At 42.2% G+C, this 21,614-nt stretch overlaps 1 protein-coding gene across 1 annotated transcript in view; it reads right to left on the minus strand.

Moving 5' to 3' along the window:
• LOC133493940 (uncharacterized) overlaps positions 1–21,614 on the minus strand; it is a 63,425-nt gene that overhangs the window by 26,903 nt on the left and 14,908 nt on the right. Inside the window, exons 2-3 of the mRNA XM_061807947.1 lie at positions 19,596–19,743; positions 2,957–3,353 (exon numbers count right to left, since the gene is read on the minus strand). Of these exons, the coding sequence (XP_061663931.1) occupies positions 2,957–3,353; positions 19,596–19,743 (545 nt within the window). The remainder of the gene's footprint in view (positions 1–2,956; positions 3,354–19,595; positions 19,744–21,614) is intronic.

A 21,614-nucleotide genomic window follows, 5' to 3' on the forward strand; every position in this document is an offset into this window, starting at 1 on the left:
ACAGTCATTCATATTTGACGAGCGAGAATGCGCTCGTGCGCCCCCGTGCTCGCAAATCTGGACAGTCTAGCGCAAAAAAAAAAACGTGCGTAAAATTTGTTACGAATAGAAAAAAAAATAGATATTGAAGGACGCTGCTTATTTTGTGTAGTCTTGACATTAATTTACGTGTTAATTTCATAAACGTTAACTAAACAAGCCTGCTCCAAAACAACTAGTATTCACCCAGAAACAGGAAATGCAAGTTATCTGTACTGAGCATGTCCGGAAGTTAGGCCGAAAGCATATGTTCAGAGCTGCTTCACGTACCGCAAGCGCATTTACGTCAAAAGTCATCAACATAATGAGCCATGTCAAAGGAAATTCAGTTACACCCGCGGTGCTTATTGAGTTTATCGCGATGGGTGCTTCCCCCCCACAACAATATGTCACGATGGACCTTTCCGACTGGCGATCTAACGCTCTACCCACCTGAGCTACACTTCCCATGCACCACAACTTTCCAAAATGGCGACTGAACATAACAGGTTTGAACTGGGTCCTCTATCGCGTATTCCATATAATATTGGGATATGCTTTTTGCCAAATGCGTCGGACTTGTCCAAGAAAGTTCTACAGAGAGGTCTCAACTATTCCACGCAAGGATATGTACACGGAATTAAGATTTTGGACGGAGCAGGACGCAACGTCAGAGTTACAACGAAAAGTTGGCGATCGGTGTAAAAAAGTTTGACGCGTCACAAACTTCATATTGAAATCCAACCGGATAAAATAGTGGAATCATACTGCGCACGCAAAACAGGATGAGTACTTTTTACTTGGAAATATCACGACTAATATCATTGTAGTCTTTATAAGTGAGTGGGTGTAGTCATTTGACTTGGCTCGTAATGGTACCCAGTGCTATGTCTTAAAAGGCCGATGTGATACAAATAGGCAAATAGACATTTCTCTTGCATGACATCCCGCATTTATGTATCACGAACCAGACTTGTCGGCATAAAACATTACACACTTCATTCAGCAGGTCAGTGCTATGCTAACAAAGTTAAAGTTGTTTTCCTGCAATGTATAAAGCACTGATAATAATGAAATCCAACCCGGAGAAGATACTTCTCCCTCACTTACCTTCGAAAATACAGCCTTGTGTTTGTTGATATTTTTCACACTGAGTTGTACGTGAGTTCTTCCACAAGCTATCATCCTTTGGAGACACTTCGCCAACTGTGTTTTCGGCTTTGGAAAATGAATCAACCAGGCCCCTTGTAACCTAGCAGGATATCGTTCATCAGAATCGCATGTTCCCCAAGCGCATTCTTCGTAACAATAACTTTTCAAAACGCATGCTACCGACAAACAGTGTTGGGTGTGGGACATGGCTGTGGGAGGGGCAGGACAAGCCAGGGGTTAAGACAATGCGGCTATCTGATTGGCTGTTATTGTGCGAGCGATTGACATGTTGGAAAGGTCCATTGCCAACAGGAATGTTTGTTAAAATGTATCGCTAGCTTGTTGCCACTAACGCCGATTATGTTGAACTAAAACTTTCAGCATCTTCATTACATTGCGGGTATAGACTGTTCATGTTTATTCCTTGACAGGCCAGTGCATTTAACTTTTCTTCAGATAAAGTATGTCAGATCAAGAATTTTTATTGATAATAAAAATGTAAATTAGTTTATCATGTTCTATTCTCAATTGAAAATTATAATTTCTGAGTTTGAAATTATTTTAGTTTTCTATTTTAGTTATGTGTTTATTTTATTTTTAATTTAGAGTTATATTAATCCAGTAAGTTATTTTAAGGTTTTGAAATTCCATTCCTATCTGACACCCGTATATTTTTCAAATGTGAGTCTGTGTGTGTATATATATATATATATATATTATATATATATATATATATATATATATATATATACACACACACACACACACACACACACACACACACACACACACACACACACACACACACACACACACACACACACACACACACACACACACACACACACACACACACACACACACGGGGCAAAGGCTGCACAATGGCGTAACTGTCGAGCGTTGGCCTCATAGTTCTTCAAACCGGGGTTAAAATCCCAGTCTGGTCTGTGTGGAATTTGCATGTTCTCACTGTGCCTATGTTGGTTTCCTCCCACATACCAAAAACATGCATTAATTTGAGACTGCAAACTGCCTCAAGGTGTGATTGTGAGTGTGACTGTTGTCTGTCCCTATGTGCTCTACGATTGGCTGGCAACCAGTTTCAGGTGTACCCTGCCTCCTGCCTGAAGATATCTGTGATGGGCTCCAGCACTCTCGTTACCCTTGTGAGGATAAGCGGCTCAGAAAATTGATGGATATATATTTTGAATTATTAGCACAATATTTAAAATTTTAAGGATCAGGTAAGGTCAAATCAGATCAGTTTGGGGACTAGAAACCTTTGTTTTGGGCCAAAAATAGAATAATAAAAGTTGACAGTTCCTTTTTCACAATCTTTTACCACAAGTTGAGCAGGCACGAGGCTTCTCTCCAGTGTGCGTTCTTGTGTATTTTTAACTGAGCCTTCTGTGAGAATCTATGAGTGCAAACTGAGCAGGATAAAGCTTTCTCACCAGTGTGTGTTGTGTGTAGTTTTAACTTTCCTTTATCAGTGAATCTTTGACCACAAACTGTGCAGGAAAAAGGTTATCACCAATGTGTGTTCTTGTGTGCCGTTTTAAGGTTCCCTTTCGAGAAAATCTTTGACCACAAACTGTGCAGGAAAAAGGCTTCTCACCAGTGTGTCCTTGTGTGATTTTTTTTAAAGTTCCTTTTTCAGAGAATCTTTTACCACAAGTTGAGCAGGCACAAGGCTTCTCACCAGTGTGTGTTCTTGTGTGACTCTTAAAGTATCCCTTCTGAGTGAATCTTTGACCACAAACTAAGCATGAAAAAGGCTTCTCACCTGTGTGTCTTTTCATGTGTCGTTTCAAATTTCTCATAAAAGCAAAAGCTTTCCTACACCGAGAACATTTCCAGCTTTTGTTGGCAGTGTGACAGGTAAAATCTGACTGTTCATCATGACCATCTGATGTTGATCCTTCACAATGGTCTCCATCACTTGAGCTGTTCCTGCTCGAATGCTCCACCCCTCGTCTCTCCTCACTTCGACCTTCATCTTCACTCTTCGAATGGACACCAGTGGATGGAACCTGGATGATTGCATCCTGGTCTTCCACTTTTATGTGTGGGAACTCTTCCTCCTCCTCTTTGATGCGTTGAACCTCTCCATCCTCCTTTTCCTCTTTGATGTGGCAGGAAATTGACAGCTGCCGCTCTGAATGAAGATTTTCCACTGATTTCTGCAAAGGAAATGACCAACACAAAGCCCTCAAATTTAATTTGTTTGCAATATTTAACTGCCATTCTAACGGCACACTGTAGTAGTAGAAATGGTCTTATTATTACTAAGCAACTCACAAAGGACCTTTCCAACCTGTCAATCACTCGTACAATAATGGGTTGTTTTAACTGAGGTCGTATTTTTTTGGCTTAATTACCCAAACAACCTCACCATTTAATCTCCCTACCTAACGCCTACCACTGTGGCTGCCTCCGGAATGCTCTCCGTTACGGTTTGTACTTTTGTGCTTCAGACTCAAGTACACAAGAGACGACTTGGAAAAAGTGGTCCCAGCTCTTTTTGGATCATTGACCAAGTCCTGTCATGTAGTCCTGGGCTGATTCCTCACCTTTCTAAGGATCATTGAGACCCCACGAGGTGACATCTTGCATGGGGCTCCACTCCGATTGAGTTTGACCGTCATGTTTAGCTTCTTCCGTTTTCTAATGATTGCTCCAACAGTGGACCTTTTTTTCCACCAAGCTGCTTGGCAATTTCTCTGGAGCCTTTTCCAGCCGTGTGGAGTTGTAAAAATTTTATCTCTTGTGTCTTTGGACAGCTCTTTAGTTTTGGACATGTTACAAGTTTGAGTCTTACTGATTGTATGAGGTGGAGAGGTGTCTTTATGCAGCTAACGACCTCATCCAGGTGCATCTGATTCAGGATAATACATGGAGTGGAGGTGGACCTACAGGTATTTGAGGGTCAGAATTCTAGCTAATAGGTGTTTCAAATACTTAATTACAGCTGTATCACACAAATTGTTTAAAAAAAAAAAAAAGTGATTTCTGGATTTTTCTTTATAGATTATCTCACAGTGGACATGCATCTACAATAAAATTTCAGACACCTCCATGATTTCTAAATGGGAGAACTTGCAATATAGCAGTGTTGAAATGGATATTTTCTTCACTGTAGCTGTATTGCATTGGCCTCACCGTTTTGAGGACTGAGGTTCAATCCCAGCCCCCCCTCTGTTGAGTTTACATGGTCTTCCCGTGCCTGTGTGAGTTTTCTCCAGGTACGACAGTTTTCTCCCCCGTCCCCAAAACATGCATTCATTTGACCCTCTAAATTGCCATTAAAGGATAATTCCGGTGGTTTGGATTAACAATGTATCCAATAGGTCATGTAATATGTACTGTATCTGGATAATGTGATGTTAATCCTCTCTCATTTAATTTTTAATGGCAATTACAAATTTTCATGGGCGCCGCCATTTTGGTGAGTCACATTACCTACGTACGCGCATGTGACATAATATGCACGGCACCAAAGGCTTGTATACGTTGGGAAACCATTGTGGCCAGTGCTGATTCCTCGGATTTATCCTCATCTGATGAAGAAATAGTATCAGTTGATCGGGAAGATGGAAGAATACTTCCATTCAGATTTGAACCCGTGGCTGTAAATGTAGAATTTTCAGATGGTTCTTCGGACGGGAATGACGAGTGTGAGACTACTCGGGCGGAAGGCCGGTCATTAAGTGCGTAAACAAAGGCTCGGTTACATTCCTACACAATCATGGGCCGCGGTGATTTTTCGGATTTATCCTCATCCGATGAAGAACGCGAGTCGGACGACGCGCAGGACACATCATTCATCCATCCTATCAATTTTGGAGTGCGTTTAGGTGAGTCACCGGAGGACTGCACTGAGGACAGCACCCGTGGCCATGAAGGATGGTAGAACCCATCAGTGAAAGGTAGGCCTTATATTGTGGGAAAGGTTGTTTTAGCCAATAGGGTGGCCGCAATCCAAGTGAGAATGAAATGAACTTTGCCTTGGTACAAGTTATTACTGCCTCCACAACAGCGCCACAGTAGCTCAGCTGGTAAAGTGTTGACCTTACAGTTCTGAGGACCCGGGTTTGATTTTTTGTGGAGTTTTGTGTGTGTGTGTGGTGTGTGTGTGTGTGTGTGTGTGTGTGTGTGTGTGTGTGTGTGTGTAATTGTGGAGTTTGCATGTTCTCCCAGTGCCTGTGTAGGTTTTGTCTGGGCACTCCAGTTTCCGGTCCTTAAATGATTCTTTTTCTTACTGGGAAGAACATGCCACCGAACATTCCGCAAATTATTTCTATCTAAATTATGGCAAAATGTCGCAATACAGTAAGGTATTTTACCGTGTCCGATTGTGGTGGTACCCCATGTGAAGACACTGCAAACGAGCGATGATTTCTTTGTTGCGGTACTGAATATGTCAACATCTGCGCACGTAGGTCATGTGGCTCACCAAAATGGCAGCACCCATGAAAATTCATAGTCGATAATCTCAAAAAACCATGAACTGAGAGAGGATTGACATCACATTACCAAGATACAGTACATAGTACAAGACCTATTGGATACATTGTTAATCCAAACAATTACAATTTCCCTTAAAGTGTGATCGTGAGTACGACAGTTGTCCGTCTCTGTGTACCCTGTGATTGGCGAGCAAACCGGTTCAAGGTGTACCCTGGCTCCTGCCCGATGACAGCTGAGATTGGCTACAGCACTCTCATGACCATTGTGATGATTACCGAGTCAGAAAATGGATGGATGGATGAATGCCCATGCATGCATTAGAGCATGTGTACCTGATGTAAGCACGGCTACACACGGCACCATATTGCCGGTCAAAGCTAGCTGCTCGACACTGCGGGAGCCGGTGAACCAGAACAGATTTTTCAAACTTCCCCATAACTGTCGTGCTGTTGGTTGTCACAATAGATGAGACAGATATCCAAAGGGATCATTCAATAGAATACTAACTGAAAAGATGAGAAAAGATCAATGGATTTTGACAATAAAACGGGATGGATGGTGCCCAACCAAATACACAAGTCTGTGTAGCGATTATTTCTTTTCAGGTAGCTATTATTCGTCTTTATCTCAAATTATAAAGAAGTATTTAAATTGCCATGATTGGTGAAAAAAGGTCCACAATTGGAGCAATCATTACAAATGGAAAAAGCTAAACATGCTAAATTGGAGTGCAGCCCCATGCAAGATATCACCTCGTGGGATCCCAATGATCCTTAGAAAGGAGACGAATTAGCCCAAGAAATACTCGACAGGACTTGGTCAATAACATGAAAAGAGCTGGGACCACCGTTTCCAGGGCGACTGTTGGTAATTTACTAAGACGTCAAGGTTTGAAATCATACATGACACGGAATGTTCCCCTGCTAAAAGCAGCACGTCAAGGTCCATCTTAAGCTTGCCAATGACCATTTGGATGATACAGAGGAGTCATGGGAGAAGGTTTTGTGGTCAGATAAGACCAAAATTTAACTTTTTAGTCATAATTCCACTAAGTGTTTGGAGGAAGACAAATGATGAGTTCCATCCCAAGAACACCATTCCTACTGTGAAGCATGGGGATGGTAGAATCCTGCTTTGGGAGTATTTTTCTGCACTATATTAAGGAGAGAATGACCGCAGCTGTGTATTGTGAGATTTTGGGGAACAAGCTATTTCCCCCCTCAGTCAGAGCATTGAGATGGGTCGTGGCTGGGCCTTTCAACATGACAATGACCCGAAGCACACAGCCAGGAAAACCAAGGAGTAGCTCCAAAAGAAGCATATCAAGGTTCTGGCATGGCCTAGCCCAATAGAAATAGAAAATCTTTGGAGGGACCTAAAACTTCGTGTTCCTAAGCGACAGCCCAGAAACCTGTGTAAAGAAGATCTATGTGGAGGAGCGGGCCAAAATCCCTCCTGCAGTGTGTGCAAAGCTGGTGAACTACAGGAAACGTTTGACTCCTGGAATTGCAAACAAAGGCTACTGTACCAAATAACATTGGTTTTCTCAGGTGCTCAAATACTTATTTGCAGCTGTATAACACAAATAAATCATTAAAAAAAATAATACTTTGTGATTTCTGGATTTTTCTTTTTAGATTCTCTCTCTCTCACAGTGTACATGCATTTAGGATGAAAATTTCAGACCCCTCCATAATTTCCAAGTGGGAGAACTGGCAATATAATTTTCAAATACTTATATTTTCATCATCATCATCATCATCATCATCACCACCACACACACACACACACACACACACACACACACACACACACACACTTGAGCTTTAATGACTTAATTGGCAGAGGGAAAATACTGTTTGAATGCCTGCTACTTTTGACTTTCATTAATCTCTAGCCTTTTCTCAACAGAAGAATGTGGAAGAGCTGGTGGCCAGGATCTGGAGGGTCCGAAAGGATCCTATCAGCTCTGGAGCTAGTTTGGGTTGAGTGCAAGTGGACAGCGTGGTGCCAAGAACTTGAAGGTCACGACAGTTGACACATAAAAGTTGAACAGCATCAGGGGCAGCTGTGGTGAAGGATGCCTCCTGAAGTCCACAATCATCTCCACAATCTTTCGAGTGCTCAACGCTAGGTTGTGTTGACCACACCAAAGCTCCAGTCTCGCCACTTCCTGTTAATACAGACTCGTCGTTCGTGTAGAGTGAGAAGAGCTGAGGGGAGAGGACACAACCTTGGGGTGCCCAGGTGCTGGTAGTGCGCGTGGATGACGTGGAACCCCAAGCCTCACCTGCTGTGTTCTGCCCATCAGGAAGATGTAGATCCACTAGGAGATGGCATGTGAGACACCAAGCTGGAGATGTTTGGAGGGGAGGAATTCAGGGATGATGGTGTTGAATGCAGAGCTGAACTCCATGAACAGGATCCTCACATAAGTACCCTCACTGTCAAGATGTTCAAGGATAAAGTGGAGACCCACGTTGACGGAATCATCCGCAGACCTGTTAGCTCGATAGGCAAACTGCAGTGGGTCCAGCTGGGGACCTGTGACGCTCCTGAGGTGGTCCAGCACGAGGCGTTCAAAAGACTTCATGACCACAGATGTCAAGGCAACAGGTCTGTTGTCATTAAGACCGGAGACTACTGCTTTTTTGGGGATGGGTATAATGGTGGAGTATTTGAAGCAGGCTGGTATTTCACACCGTTCTAGAGACCTGTTGAAGATCTTTGCGAAGACGGGAGCAAGTTGTGTCTGGGCAGTCTTGGGGATGGGGACACAAGGTCTGGGCCCGGAGCTTTGCTGATTTTTTTTTTTTTGTTCGAAGATCTCCCTAACGTCCCCTTCGTGGATGCTAAACGGTGGAGTGGAAGGTGGTGCGGCTTAGTGGGTGCGTAGTGTGGAAGTGTCTAATGAATGTGAGTTTGTGTAAAACCATGGGTCATTTATTTAAATATTGGTATTTGTATTGAAAAAAATCTGAGTGGGTCCATCACTATGTGGAATTTATTCATGACTGAGAACAAATCTAACAACAAAGTATTTGTACCCATCCAGACTTTTATACACTTTCAAACTTTTCCGTGTCGATCTCGACAACTTATTCAATAGACACACATGTATATTAAGATGTCAGTTGTGTGGGTCAGTGGTGGAGGGGGTTGAATTGGGTCCCTGAGGCCACCACTCTGTGCCCAGTTGTTGTGGCACATTGGGTGGACCAAGGGTCAATCCTGGGTCCCTCGGCATGGGATGTGTCACAGGAATTTCTCTCGAGTGAATCCCCGTCTTGATTGATAAGGTGGGGTCCTTATCCTACGTGCTGCAATCACAGCAATCATAGGACACTTCTGTCAGTCTTTTTGCTTGCACAATGGTCTGAATTAAGTCCAGAGGCTCATAACCCTGAGATTCTTTCATTGGGTGTGAGACTACTCACGTTTTGAAACAAACAACTCATATATACGAGCTTATTTATCACCTCACTTATATTCTCGTTCTAGAGAATTCTCTAATTTACTTAGTACCACCACATTCCAGTTGTCTCAGCCAGTTCAAGATCCTAGTCTTCTCCTGTCCTTGTTCCGTCATATCTTGTCCTGTTCTTTCTTCACAGAGTGGAGTATTTCAGTCCCATGCAGCATCCATATTGAATGTATGTTGTATATGTGGAATGATTTCTCATTCTGTTTACACTTACCACTTTTTATTTTTTTTTCCCCCCCTCTCTGACTCCGCTGGAAATTCTGGTCGACTGATCGACTCTGATACTCAATAAGTCCTCAATGAAAATGGGAAGAAATCACAGAGGAAGCTCAAAAACTCCACTGTGACACAGTAAAATTGCTCTGGTATACACAAAATGCTGACTATTGTTCTGCTTGATCTGAGCAGGACACACACACACACACAAAAGTTGATAAAGACCACCATGTTTTCAATCAGACTAGGACTGCAAAGTACTTTAAAGACACTGGTTCGCTGTTAAAAGACTACAATTCGAAGTATGATGATAAATACAGAAATCTGTGGTCAAGAGCGCAAACTGCAAACCAAATGATATTTCTTTTTTCTTTCACCAAACCTTCGACACCCAGATATGCACCAAGTCTGCCAAAACCCAGAGCATTTTCTGACAGAGTTTATTCAGGAGTGCTTACGGCAACCTGTTGCGTTAAAATGCCTGGAGCTTAAGAGAGCATTTGAGAAAATGTCACTCTCCTGACACACTGTAACAAGACGGTTGAGGACATTGCTGGAAACTTGGAGCTTCCACTGAGGAAGAGAGTAACAGACTGATTATTTTTCTCTGCAGATAGATGAGAGCTGCGATGTACATGACACTGCCAAGTTACTCATCTTCTTACATGGATAACCGGAGACTTTCAAAGAACAGAGCAGGTAGAAGCCATGCAATCCGATGAAAGGGAACACCACTGGGAGTGACATCTTTCCAGAACTAACTGCATGTTTCGACAAGTTAGGACTGGAATGGGACAGCTGGCAGATGTGACAATGGATGGTTGTCCTAATCTGATTGGGAAAAATGTTGGAATTTTGAAGAGAATGCAGGAAAAGGCGACAGAAATGAACATCGTGCAGAAATTGACATTTTATTTATCACCAGGAAGTATTGTGTAAATCAGCTCTAAAATTTAGCCATGTTGTTGGTGCAGTAACTACGAGGGTCATTCAATAGATAAGGTAAACTTTTCGTTATAACGCCATGTAATACAGATAGAAGTTTACTTTTTTTTAAAAGTTCTCTTTTAAATCTTTTCCACATGGATTGAATTTCCTTTGCAAGTTAAAAAACAGAGTTTTGGCGATTTAAAAAAGATGGCCGACCAAGAAACATACTCCAGGATCGTACAGCGGTTAGTTATAAGGTTTTTGGTTGGTGAAGGGTGCAAACCAGTAGAAATTCATAGGAGACTATCAGCTGTTATAGTGCAGAATGTTTCAGGCAAAAAACGTCGACAATTGAGCTAAATTTTTAAAGAAGGACTGAGCACTGTTGAGGATGAAGACAGCCCTGGCAGGTGTGAGGTCTCCTGAGGTGATCGAATCAGTCATTGACCTCGACCTCATTCAGTCTGACAGAAAGGTGACAGCGGATGATTCTGCAAGGACTTTGAGCTTATCTGTTGGGACAGCACACAAAATTTTCCATGATGATGCTACTTCAATGTCAGTTGCCGGTGAGTGCCAAAGTTGCTTACTATGGAGCACAAACAGCGGAGGGTCGAGTCTTCCAGCAGTGTCTCTCTCACTATGGGAAAGATTGTGATGAGTTTCTGAATAAGGTAGTCACATGTGACAAGACATGAGATTGGCACTATGAGCCTGAGCCCAAACGGCAGTCCGTGGAGTGGACGCACACAGGCTCTCCACGAAGAAGAAGTTCAAGTCCCAGCAAGGAAAGTGATGCTCACCGTTTTTTGGGATATGCAAGGCACAATCACCATTTCATTCCTTGAGAAAGGAACTACTACTGTGAAATCTTGAGGCAAGTTAAGAAAGACAAAAAGAACAATTTCAAGAGTCATCTGTCAGAAGAAGTCATCTTGCACCATGACAACACACAGCAGCCCAAACGGTGCGGACCATCAACAAGCTGGGCTGGGAACTGTTCCCTCATCCCCCTTACAGCCCATAACTTGAAACTTTAACCTGTTTGGTCCCTTGAAAGCATTCACGAAAGGCTTGAAGTATGAAAGTGACGAAGTCAAAAATTGTGTGAGCGACTGGCTGAGACATCAGTCCAAGGATTTCTACACTGAGGGAATATGAAAGCTTGTGTACGGATGGCAAAAGTGTGTGACAGTGCTGGGAGACTACGTTCGGGGGGCAGGGGGGAGGAGTAAGCTTCTAATTCCTTATCCCGAAACAGTCACCTAATTTATTGAATGACGCTCGTACAATAGCTAATCTTTATAGAGCAAATGAGAGAACATGGTGAGTGAGTCCAGTCTCACTTCTGGATTTTGACTCTTCCCTGAAAAAGGAGAACTTCTCACACATGAGAAGGCAGGCTCAGAAAAATCTCCTCTATTTTGGATCATTTTGCATTTGACGTTATGGTAATTAGGTCAGTGATATTGATTTGTTTATTTGATTGCTTCTTTTTGATTATCTGCAGCCCGTTGGCAGCACATTATTGTGCTACCTGTCTGCCGGTCCCAAGCCCGGATCAATGCAGTGGGTTGCGTCAGGGAGGCCATCTGGCATAAAATTGTGCCAAACATATATGAGCATTCATCACACAAATTCTACAAGAGTTAGGTCGTACACACCTTTACCCGGAAATGTTAATCTACAAGGCGTAGGTAGAAATTCAGATAATGTAGGTTGAAGAAAAAAAAAAAAAAGAGGAGGCAAGCAGCTTAGTTGGAAGAAGAGGAAGCAAAAAACCTACAACTGTATGTAGGGACTTTGAATGTTGGGACTATGACAGGAAAAGCTCAGGAGTTAGTTGACTTGATGATTAGGAAAAAGGTTGATAATGTGCATCCAATAGAGCAAGTGGAAAGGGAGTAAGGCTAGCCGTTTAGGTGCAAGGAGTAAATGGGAAGAGAAATGGAGTAAGGATTATTTCAAAAGAAGAGCTAGTTAAGAATGTCTTGGAGGTAAAAAGAGTATCAGATGGAGTGACGAGGCTGAAATTGAGGGTATTGAGTATAATATGATTAGCGGCTATGCTCCACAGGTAGGATGTGACCTCAAGTTGAAAGAGAAATTTTGGAAGGAACTAGACGAAGTACTCCTGAGCATCAGAGAGAGCGAGAGCGAGATTTTTACAGATGAGCCAGGAACAGAGTGACTTACAAGAGCTGAGGTAGAGGAATGAATAAAGAAAAAAGAAGCCACATGTGAAACTGACAGCATTGTGTCGACGGCGCAACGAGACAGGGCGATAAGGAAGTGAGTTGGGGGGGGGGGTTGTGAAATAAATATCACCCCCGTTAAAAAGGACAGTTGGACTCACGTCTACGTTATTCAATAACACGATAGCAATATCATAACATGGTGTCAGAGTGGGGGGGGGGGAGCCTAAGACGACGAGGAGGCATTCGGTGTTCCAACTCACCCAATTTACCAGATGCGTGGCAGAGATTCAAGCAACACAGCAAACTCATGTTCACTGAACCGTTAAAAAACAGCTGAAGAGGAAAAGTGCTGTTTCCTCTTGCTGTGGATCGGCGGAAAAAAGACGGGATGTCAGGAATACATGAACACTGACCGGAGACGAAGATAAGTTGCTAAAAACTTATTACAAAAAAAATTCTCCGATTACCTTACTCCGAAAGCAAACCCCATATTTGCTAGATAGTCAATTGACCCCTCCGTGGATATTGCACGCTCCGCGTCACTGACCAATCAGAGGCCAGAGATCTGCATAAACCAAAGCCCGTTTTTGCTCCCGCCATTTTCTCAGACAACATTGCATGGTCCAGTATAGGTTTTGTTTGCGTTTTATCTCGTATTTGGGTTATTTAACAAAAAATATGGTTAAGAGGTGTAGTCACGGACTTTGTAATAGTGACGACAGGTATCCTGAAAGGCTAGTTGGAGTTCGATTCGTACCCTTTCCAAAACCGAAGACCCAGTACGAAAAATGCCTTCGATGGATCAAACTTTGTGGAAGACCGCATCATCAACTAATCCATCTAATATCAACCGGAACACATTTGTTTGCACGAAGGTATGCCCTATATTTGATTTTCAATACATATCTCGTATAAATGAGACGTTCTCCGCTAGCATGACACAGCTACGTGTGAACGATTGACACACTTATTCTTTGTTGAGCGATATTTAGCGATGATCGGATTGCACAAACGTATTGATTTTTTTGCCATCTCGCAGCCGAAGCTTAACCAGACTGTGTTTGCACGAAGATATGCCCTAAATTTGATTTTTAATACACGTCTCGTATAAATGAATGAGACATTCTCCGCTAGCATGACACCGCTACGTGTGAACGATTGACACACTTCTTTGTTGAGCGATATTTAGTGATGATCGGACTGCACAAACGTATCGATTTCTTGACGTTCTCCGCTAGCATAACATTGCTACGTGTGAATGATTGAATGAAATCAGAAGCATGGCGTCTCTCTCAGTTAAGAATGTATTGTATTTAGAATCTATAATATATCGTTGATTTGAATGAAATCAGAAGCATGAAGTCTGTCTCAGTTCAGAATGTATTGTATTTGCCATTTTTACTGTTTGTCTTACATCAGCGCAAATGGCGTGACGTCACTTCAGGAGGCATGGTTATGTGCCCTGTACGGAGGGGTCAATTGGCTCAGATACCGTACAGCATTGTTGACTGTCGTGCAGGGGCAGGCTGCTGGCCCCAGACCATTTCTGGATACCCCTAGTTTTGCTCCGGCGGCGGTCCTGATACCAAGCGCCGCCGATTGCAGCAAAAGAAAAAAAAAAAAGCCTGCATAAAGATGCCCAGTCAAAAGAAAAAGAAAGGTGTGGTTTTTTTCGTTTTGTTTTTTTTGGGGTTTTTTTTTTGGCAAAATGAATGTGCGTGCTTTTGAAATACAGGCCATTACATGGACGAAACTCAGTCGCCAAGTTGTTTTTCTTCCTGTTTTTTCAATTCCTGTTTTAAGGCTGTTAAACCCTTAACTTTACACTTGAGCAACTTTTCTCAGACAGGTATTAACATTTTCGCACACTTCTCATTCAAACACTAAAGGTTCAAACCTTTGTACTTTAAAAAAAAAAAAAAAAAGACAAGTATTCTTGAATGAAACCAGAAGATTAAAAAAACCTGTTTGAGCCCAAAATATGTGAGAAATAACATCACTGCATCCATTTTTCTCCGCTTTACCCAGGATAAGCATTTTATAAGATAGTTGTGCCTGCCCTTCACTATCTCTGCTTAGAGACCATGATGGGTTTGTGTGCGTTTTCATGCTGCAGAATTATTTTCTCTCTCCTGGGCACCCTGTACCCACCCTCTTTTTTTTTTTCTCGATGAATCGATCGATTGGACAATCAGAACAACTTCACTTGTGCAGCTGATCAAATAAGTCATTGATAGGATCGGTACATTTGAATAAAAAAGCAGATACGATCAGCATAAAATGCTCATGATTGGCTGATACCAGTATCACTGACCTTTTTCTTTCTGCTTGTCTCGTGCATCCTCTCTAACACCCATTGTCTTCATGTCCTCCCCTGACAATATCAATCAACCTTTTCTTTGGCCTTCCTCTCGCTCTTCTGCCTGGCAGCTCTATCCTCAGCACCCTTCTACCAATATACTCACTCTCTCACCTCTGAACATGTCTAAACCATCGAAGTCCGCTCTTTTGAACCTTGTCTCCAAAACATCCAACTTTGGCTGTCCCTCTAATCCAGTGTTTTTCAACCTTTTTTGGGCCACGGCACATTTTTTACATTGGAAAAATTTTGTGGCACACCACTAACCAAAAATGTTACAAAATGACACTCTGTATAGTATATTTAATTACAATAGAATTTCTCTAATTATACTCAGTCAGTGTGAAACCTGGGCCTGCTTAGATTAACACAAAGCCGATATCCTGGCAGGAATAGAAGAAAGACACACAAGTACTCTATTTCCCACACTACTGGCACCAGTCAACATATTTCCATTGCTATCCTTAATCAGCTTTACTTGCTGCACATCCTTCCCATCACTATCCCTCTGTCTGGCCAACTTGTAGAGATCCTTTTCTCCTTCTTTTGTCTCTAACTTGGTGTACATGTCGTCACATCCCTCTTGTTTGGCCTTCGCCACCTCTACCTTTGCCCTACGACGCATCTCAATGTATTCCTTTTGCCTCTCCTCAGTCCCATCCGTGCTCATTTCTTCGCTAATCTCTTTCCTTGGATGACTTCCTGTATTTTGGGGTTCCACCACCAAGTCTCCGTCTCCCCTTTCCTACCAGAAGACACCACAAGTACTCTCCTGCCTGCTGCTCTGAATACCTTGGCAGTAGTATTCCAGTCTTCTGGGAGCTCTTCCAGTCCATCTAGCACCTGTCTCACCTCTTTCCGAAAGGCCACACAACATTCTTCCTTTCTCAAATTCCACCACCTGATTCTGTGCTCTACCTTTGTCTTTTTAGTCTTCCTACCCACTACCAGCGTCATCCTACACACCACCATCCTATGCTGTTGAGCTACACCCTCCCCTACTACTACCTTACAGTCGGTAACCTTCAAATTACACGGTCTGCACAAAATATAATCCACCTGCGTGCTTCTACCCACCTCTTGTAGGTCACTATGTTCCTGTCTCTTCTGGAAATAAGTGTTCACCACTGCTAATTCCATCCACCATCTGACCCTCAAAGTTCCTTTGCTGGATGCCGTCCTTACCCATCATTTCTTCATCGCCCGTTTCATTCGCCAACATGTCCATTGAAATCTGCACCAATCACAACTCTCTCTATGTATGGGATGCTCAGAACTACTTCATCTAGTTCCTTCCAGAATTTCTTTCAACTTAAGGTCATACCCTAACTGTGGGTCATAGCCACAAATCACATTATACATAATACCCTCAATTTCAAATTTCATCTTCATCACTCGATCTGATACTCTTTTCACCTTCAAGACACACTTAGCCAGCTCTTTTAAAATAACCCCTACTCCATGATAAAATAATTTAATCCCTGCACCTAAACGGCTCGCCTGACTTTTACTTTCCACTTGCCCTCTTGGATGCACAATACATGAATCTTTATCCTAATCATCATGTCAACTAACTCCTAAGCTTTTCCTGTCATAGTCCCAACATTCAAAGTCCCAACACAAAGCTGTAGGGTTTGTGCATTCCTCTTCTTCCGACTAAGTTGCTTTCCTCCTCTTTTTTGTCTTCGACCTACATTATCTGAATTTCTACCTACGCCTTGCAGATTAACAGTTCCGGGGGTGGGTGTAGGAAGCCTGGGCCACGACCTAACCGCTATGGAATTCGTGTGATGAATGCTCATATATGTTTGGCACAGTTTTACACCGCATGCCCTTCCTGACGTAAACCACTGCATTTATTCGGGCTTGGGACTGGCCGACAACTTGCACAATATTGTGCTGCCCAATGGGCTGCAGATAGTGAAAAAATAAAATAAAATAAAAAAAAAAAAAAAAAGAAGCAACCACATAAAGTCAACACATAAGATGCACAAATCACATACTGGCTAATCTATTTTTAAAGTTAAGGTCAAACGAAAGCAATCACAAACACAGTCAGCACATATGGTACACAATTCCTATACTACCTGTGTGAAAATATAAAGGACATGGCGATTTAAAGGTTATGTGGATGGGAGGGATTCTAACCACATTGGCCATTACTCTAGTAGTTGAAAGTTGAGTCCAAGTTAGATGTTTGGTCCTCATTGTATACTCTACGTAGGAAATGTTAGCACGCTAAGCTAGGTTACCTTAGGCCGAGCAGCTTCAACGCGAACGATACGGCACCAATTTGGGTACTAAGATGAGACTTGTGAAATTTCTTATAAGTCCTCACGGCCCTCGTTGAACAAGTCATGAATGGAAAATGAAATGTGTTCCAAGCCTAAAAAATAGTTTTTTTAAAGCATTTTTTAAAATTTTTCCAGATAAACTGCATAGTAGAAATACATGTATAGTTTAAATACTTTATATCATTAAATCATTTAAGAAATGTTTCTTTTTTTGCTTAAAATATATGCTTTAGCAGTAGAGTATGCTAGGGTGGGAGTGCATTGCCGTATCTGTAGCGACTTGGCCCCCAGCCTTCTAAACCTTTTCTTATTAACAAAAGTGCAGAATAACTTTAAACAAGCAATAATGAGGGGGGAAAGAAACTTTTTTTTTTTTGCACAGAAAGTACGTAACGTACAAAAAAAAATTAACTTGCAACTAAAGGTAGGGTTAATGGAACAAACAAAAAAAAAAAGCAATGCAGACAACTGTTCCAAATGTTTTCGGTGGTTTAACAAAGAATCTAATGTAGATGTAATGTCTGCCGTCTTTTGAGCACCTTCCTGAAGTCATTGAAAATTTTCAGTGGTCTACAACATTCTGTTTTGGTAGGGTGATGGAGTTCTACAAAATTATGGATGTCATTCCATTTGGCAAATATAGCTTTTATATCGGCACTTGAGACATCCTTCCTGCCTTCAGCCTCATCAGACGACATCTCCTCCCTTCATCGCAAACACTATCCGCAGCTAACTGCTGCTCGTTTACAAAAATAAGAAGCAACTTTTTGACTTCCCCCAAGATCTGTGGCTTCTGCTTGGACAAGACGGTTGCTCCTTTAGCAATTTTACTTGCTTTGAGGGCATCCTTTTGTTTCAGAATGGTGCTGATCATCGATTGGGCCATGCCATACTTCGATAGCTCAGAAACACTCACACCAGATTCATATTCGGCTATCAAATCCTTCTTGAAGTTGACAGTTTTATGCACCGGCAGTTCCACTTGCCTTCTTTGGAGCCATGATCGGGGTTAATATTGTTCAAATGAAAAAAAAAAAAAAAAAAAAAAAAAAGTCACTACCGGACACGTCCGCTTGCAGAGGAGTGTGTGGGTCAAATGGTGCGTCGCGCGCTTTATGGGGTTTCTGGGTTTTTTTCGAAGGTGCGTTTGAAAGCACAATAACAAATCGTCATGGGTCAGCGCATTCGAATACCGATTTTCGTTCGAAAACCAAAGGGGAAGGGGAAAAAAAAAATAATTAAAAAAAATAAATAAATAAAAAATAATCGCAAAATTCTTGTTCGAAAACTGATTTATACGAAAACCGAGGTCTCACTGTATATGTTTTTACCTATCACGTTTACACAGTAAATGAATGAGTTATTTCAATGGACTCATTGTGATCAGATAAGTTTTTTTATTTATTTATATATTTAGCTGATCAGTGACGGGCCCCAAAAATCGCAATGGATTTAAAGTAAGTTTCTTAAAGGAGTATATTGAAAGGAAGTATCTATCAGGAATGACCACGTCTCAGCTGCCCTTCGCAAAACCAGCTCAGACATTCGGACAGATTTCAACGCTGTTCAAAATCAAGACCGACTGGATTTTTCTCACTAAAGAGGTAAAATGAAGTGAAAAAGTTACAAATGTCAGTCTTTATGGAGATTAACAAATGGAAAAATACATTGGAGTGATGTGATGTTTTACTTCTGCAGGGGTATTTTCTTATTTGGCATGACTTATTTGACTTCTATATTTAAATGCAGTGGAACAACTAAGGTCTCTAGTTACCAAAAATATAACGGAACAAATACCGCTATTTACATGTAACATTTGTACTTACAAACAAATTCAGGTGATGAAACGACTTCTGGAACAGATTAATTTCATAGCACTGTATTGACAGAATACTTTGACTCCAATTCTACTGATGGATTTAAAAATTTATCCATCCAATTTTGAGCTGCTTATCCTCACAAGCGTTGAGCGAGTGCCGGAGCCCATCTGTGCAGTTTGTGTATTACTTTCTTTAAGAGCCTTTTCTCATTTGACATTATTTCACATAAGACTTATTTGACCCATTTCTATAAATATTGACAGAATACTTTTCTTCCAATTACCAGTGCAAGTTAAAATATAGAATTTAATCCATTTTACAATGGGACCAAGTTGAGAATTATGTTGTCAACCATGATTTAACTGAAGCAGCCTAGAAAATTAACTTTTACTTTTACCTTAGAACTGCAGCCATATACTGCGTGTGTGTGTATGTATAGATATATATCATCCATCCATCTCTTTTCTTAGGCGCTTATCCTTACAAGGGTTGCGGGAGTGATGGAGCCTATCCCAGATGACTTCGGGCGAACAACGGACTCCACCCTGAACTGGTCACCAGTCAGTTGCAGGGTGGGATGTGAATAATGTCGAGCAGGGCCCGTAAATAAAAAAAAGTCATTGAATTTAGAATGCTTGCAACAAATTAACCAACCTGCTCTGCGTAGGACAGTTTGAGGCTGCAGACTGAACACAGCGACCAGTAGTTGACATTGTGGATCCTCCTCCTTTTTTGGTCCACAAACTTCTTTGTACTTCTCTGACGTTCTGGCACACATTTCACAGGATGATCACAACACTTTCTGCGCTACATAAGACGGATGAGAAAACCAAGTGAAAATCAGACATCTCAATTATATTAACATACAGATTTCAACATTGTAACATAACATAACAGATTGGTGAAATTGGCAACGCACCAAAAAGTAAAAGGAAACAATAAAAGACTTTTTTCCTTCTACTCTAGGAAGGACAGTTTGTGATGAAACATTATTCAACAAAAGCACTCAGAATGTATCCATCTAATTTCTGAGCCGCTTATCCTCACAAAGGTCTCATGACTGCCAGAGACTATCTCAGCTATCTTCAAACAGGAGGCGGGGTAAACCCTGAATGGCGAACAACAAAGCTGCGGCCGCCGGCGTGCGACAAACAACGGCGCGGCCGCCGGCGAATGACAAACGACGCCGCGGCCCCACACATCAACACATTTTGCACTCCTGACTTATGTACGGATCTTTTGTGATGTTCTGAGAGAAGGATGTCGCCGTCAGACGCAGACGGAGCTAAGCCATTTGCCCGAGGCAGCACAACGGGTGACATCATGTGAAAAGAACCCATATTTAGGGAGTTCATGGATAAAATCCTAGAATCTGTCAATCTTCTTCTTTCTTCTACTTTTGCTTTCGGCTTGTCCCGTTAGGGGTCGCCACAGCGTGTCATCTTTTGCCATCTTAGCCGATCTCCTGCATCTTCCTCTCTAACCCCAACTGCCCTCATGTCTTCCCTCACCACATCCATAAACCTTCTCTTTGGTCTTCGTCTCGCTCCTTTGTCTGGGAGCTCCATCCTCAGCATCCTTCTACCAATATACTCACTCTCTCGCCTCTTAACATGTCCAAACCATCGAAGTCTTCTCTATCAAATCTTGTCTCCAAAACATCCAACTTTGGCTGTCCCTCTAATGAGCTCATTTCTAATCCTATCCAACCTGCTCACTCCGAGCGAGAACCTCAACATCTTCATTTCTGCCACCTCCAGTTCTGCTTCCTGTTGTTTCTTCAGTGCCACCATCTCTAATCCGTACATCATGGCCGGCCTCACCACTGTTTTGTAAACTTTGCCCTTCATCCTAGCAGAGACTCTTCTGTCACATAACACACCACACACCTTTCGCCAGCTGTTCCAACCTGCTTGGACCAGTTTCTTCACTTCCTTACAACACTCACCATTGCTCTGGATTGTTGACCCTAATTATTTGAAGTCGTCCAACCTCGCTATCTCTTCTCCCTGTAGCCTCACTCTTCCACCTCCACTTTTTTCATTCACGCACATATATTCTGTTTTACTTTGTCTAATCTTTATTCCTCTCCTTTCCAGTGCATGTCTCCATCTTTCTAATTGTTCCTCTGCATGCTCCCTGCTTTTACTGCATATCACAATATCATCTGCGAACATCATGGCCCAAGGGGATTCCAGTCTCACCTCATCTGTCAGCCTATCCATTATCACTGCAAACAGGAAGGGGCTCAGAGCTGATCCCTGATGCAGTCCCACCTCCACCTTAAATTCTTCTGTAACACCTAAGGCATATCTCACCATTGTTCTGCTGCCATCATACATGTCCTGTACTATTTTAACATACTTCTCTGCCACACCAGACTTACGCATCCAGTACCACAGTTCCTCTCTTGGTACTCTGTCATAGGCTTTCTCTCGATCCACAAAGACACAATGTAGCTCCTTCTGACCTTCTCTGTACTTTTCCACTAGCACCCTTAAGGCAAATAATGCATCTGTGGTACTCTTTCTAGGCATGAAACCATACTGTTGCTCGCAGATACTTACTTCTGTCCTGAGTCTAGCCTCCACTACTCTTTCCCATAACTTCATTGTGTGGCTCATCAACTTTATTCCTCTATAGTTCCCACAGCTGTGAACATCCCCTTTGTTC

The sequence above is a fragment of the Syngnathoides biaculeatus genome, chromosome 20 (assembly GCF_019802595.1).
Source record: "Syngnathoides biaculeatus isolate LvHL_M chromosome 20, ASM1980259v1, whole genome shotgun sequence".
In the NCBI taxonomy this organism is placed as follows: domain Eukaryota; kingdom Metazoa; phylum Chordata; class Actinopteri; order Syngnathiformes; family Syngnathidae; genus Syngnathoides; species Syngnathoides biaculeatus.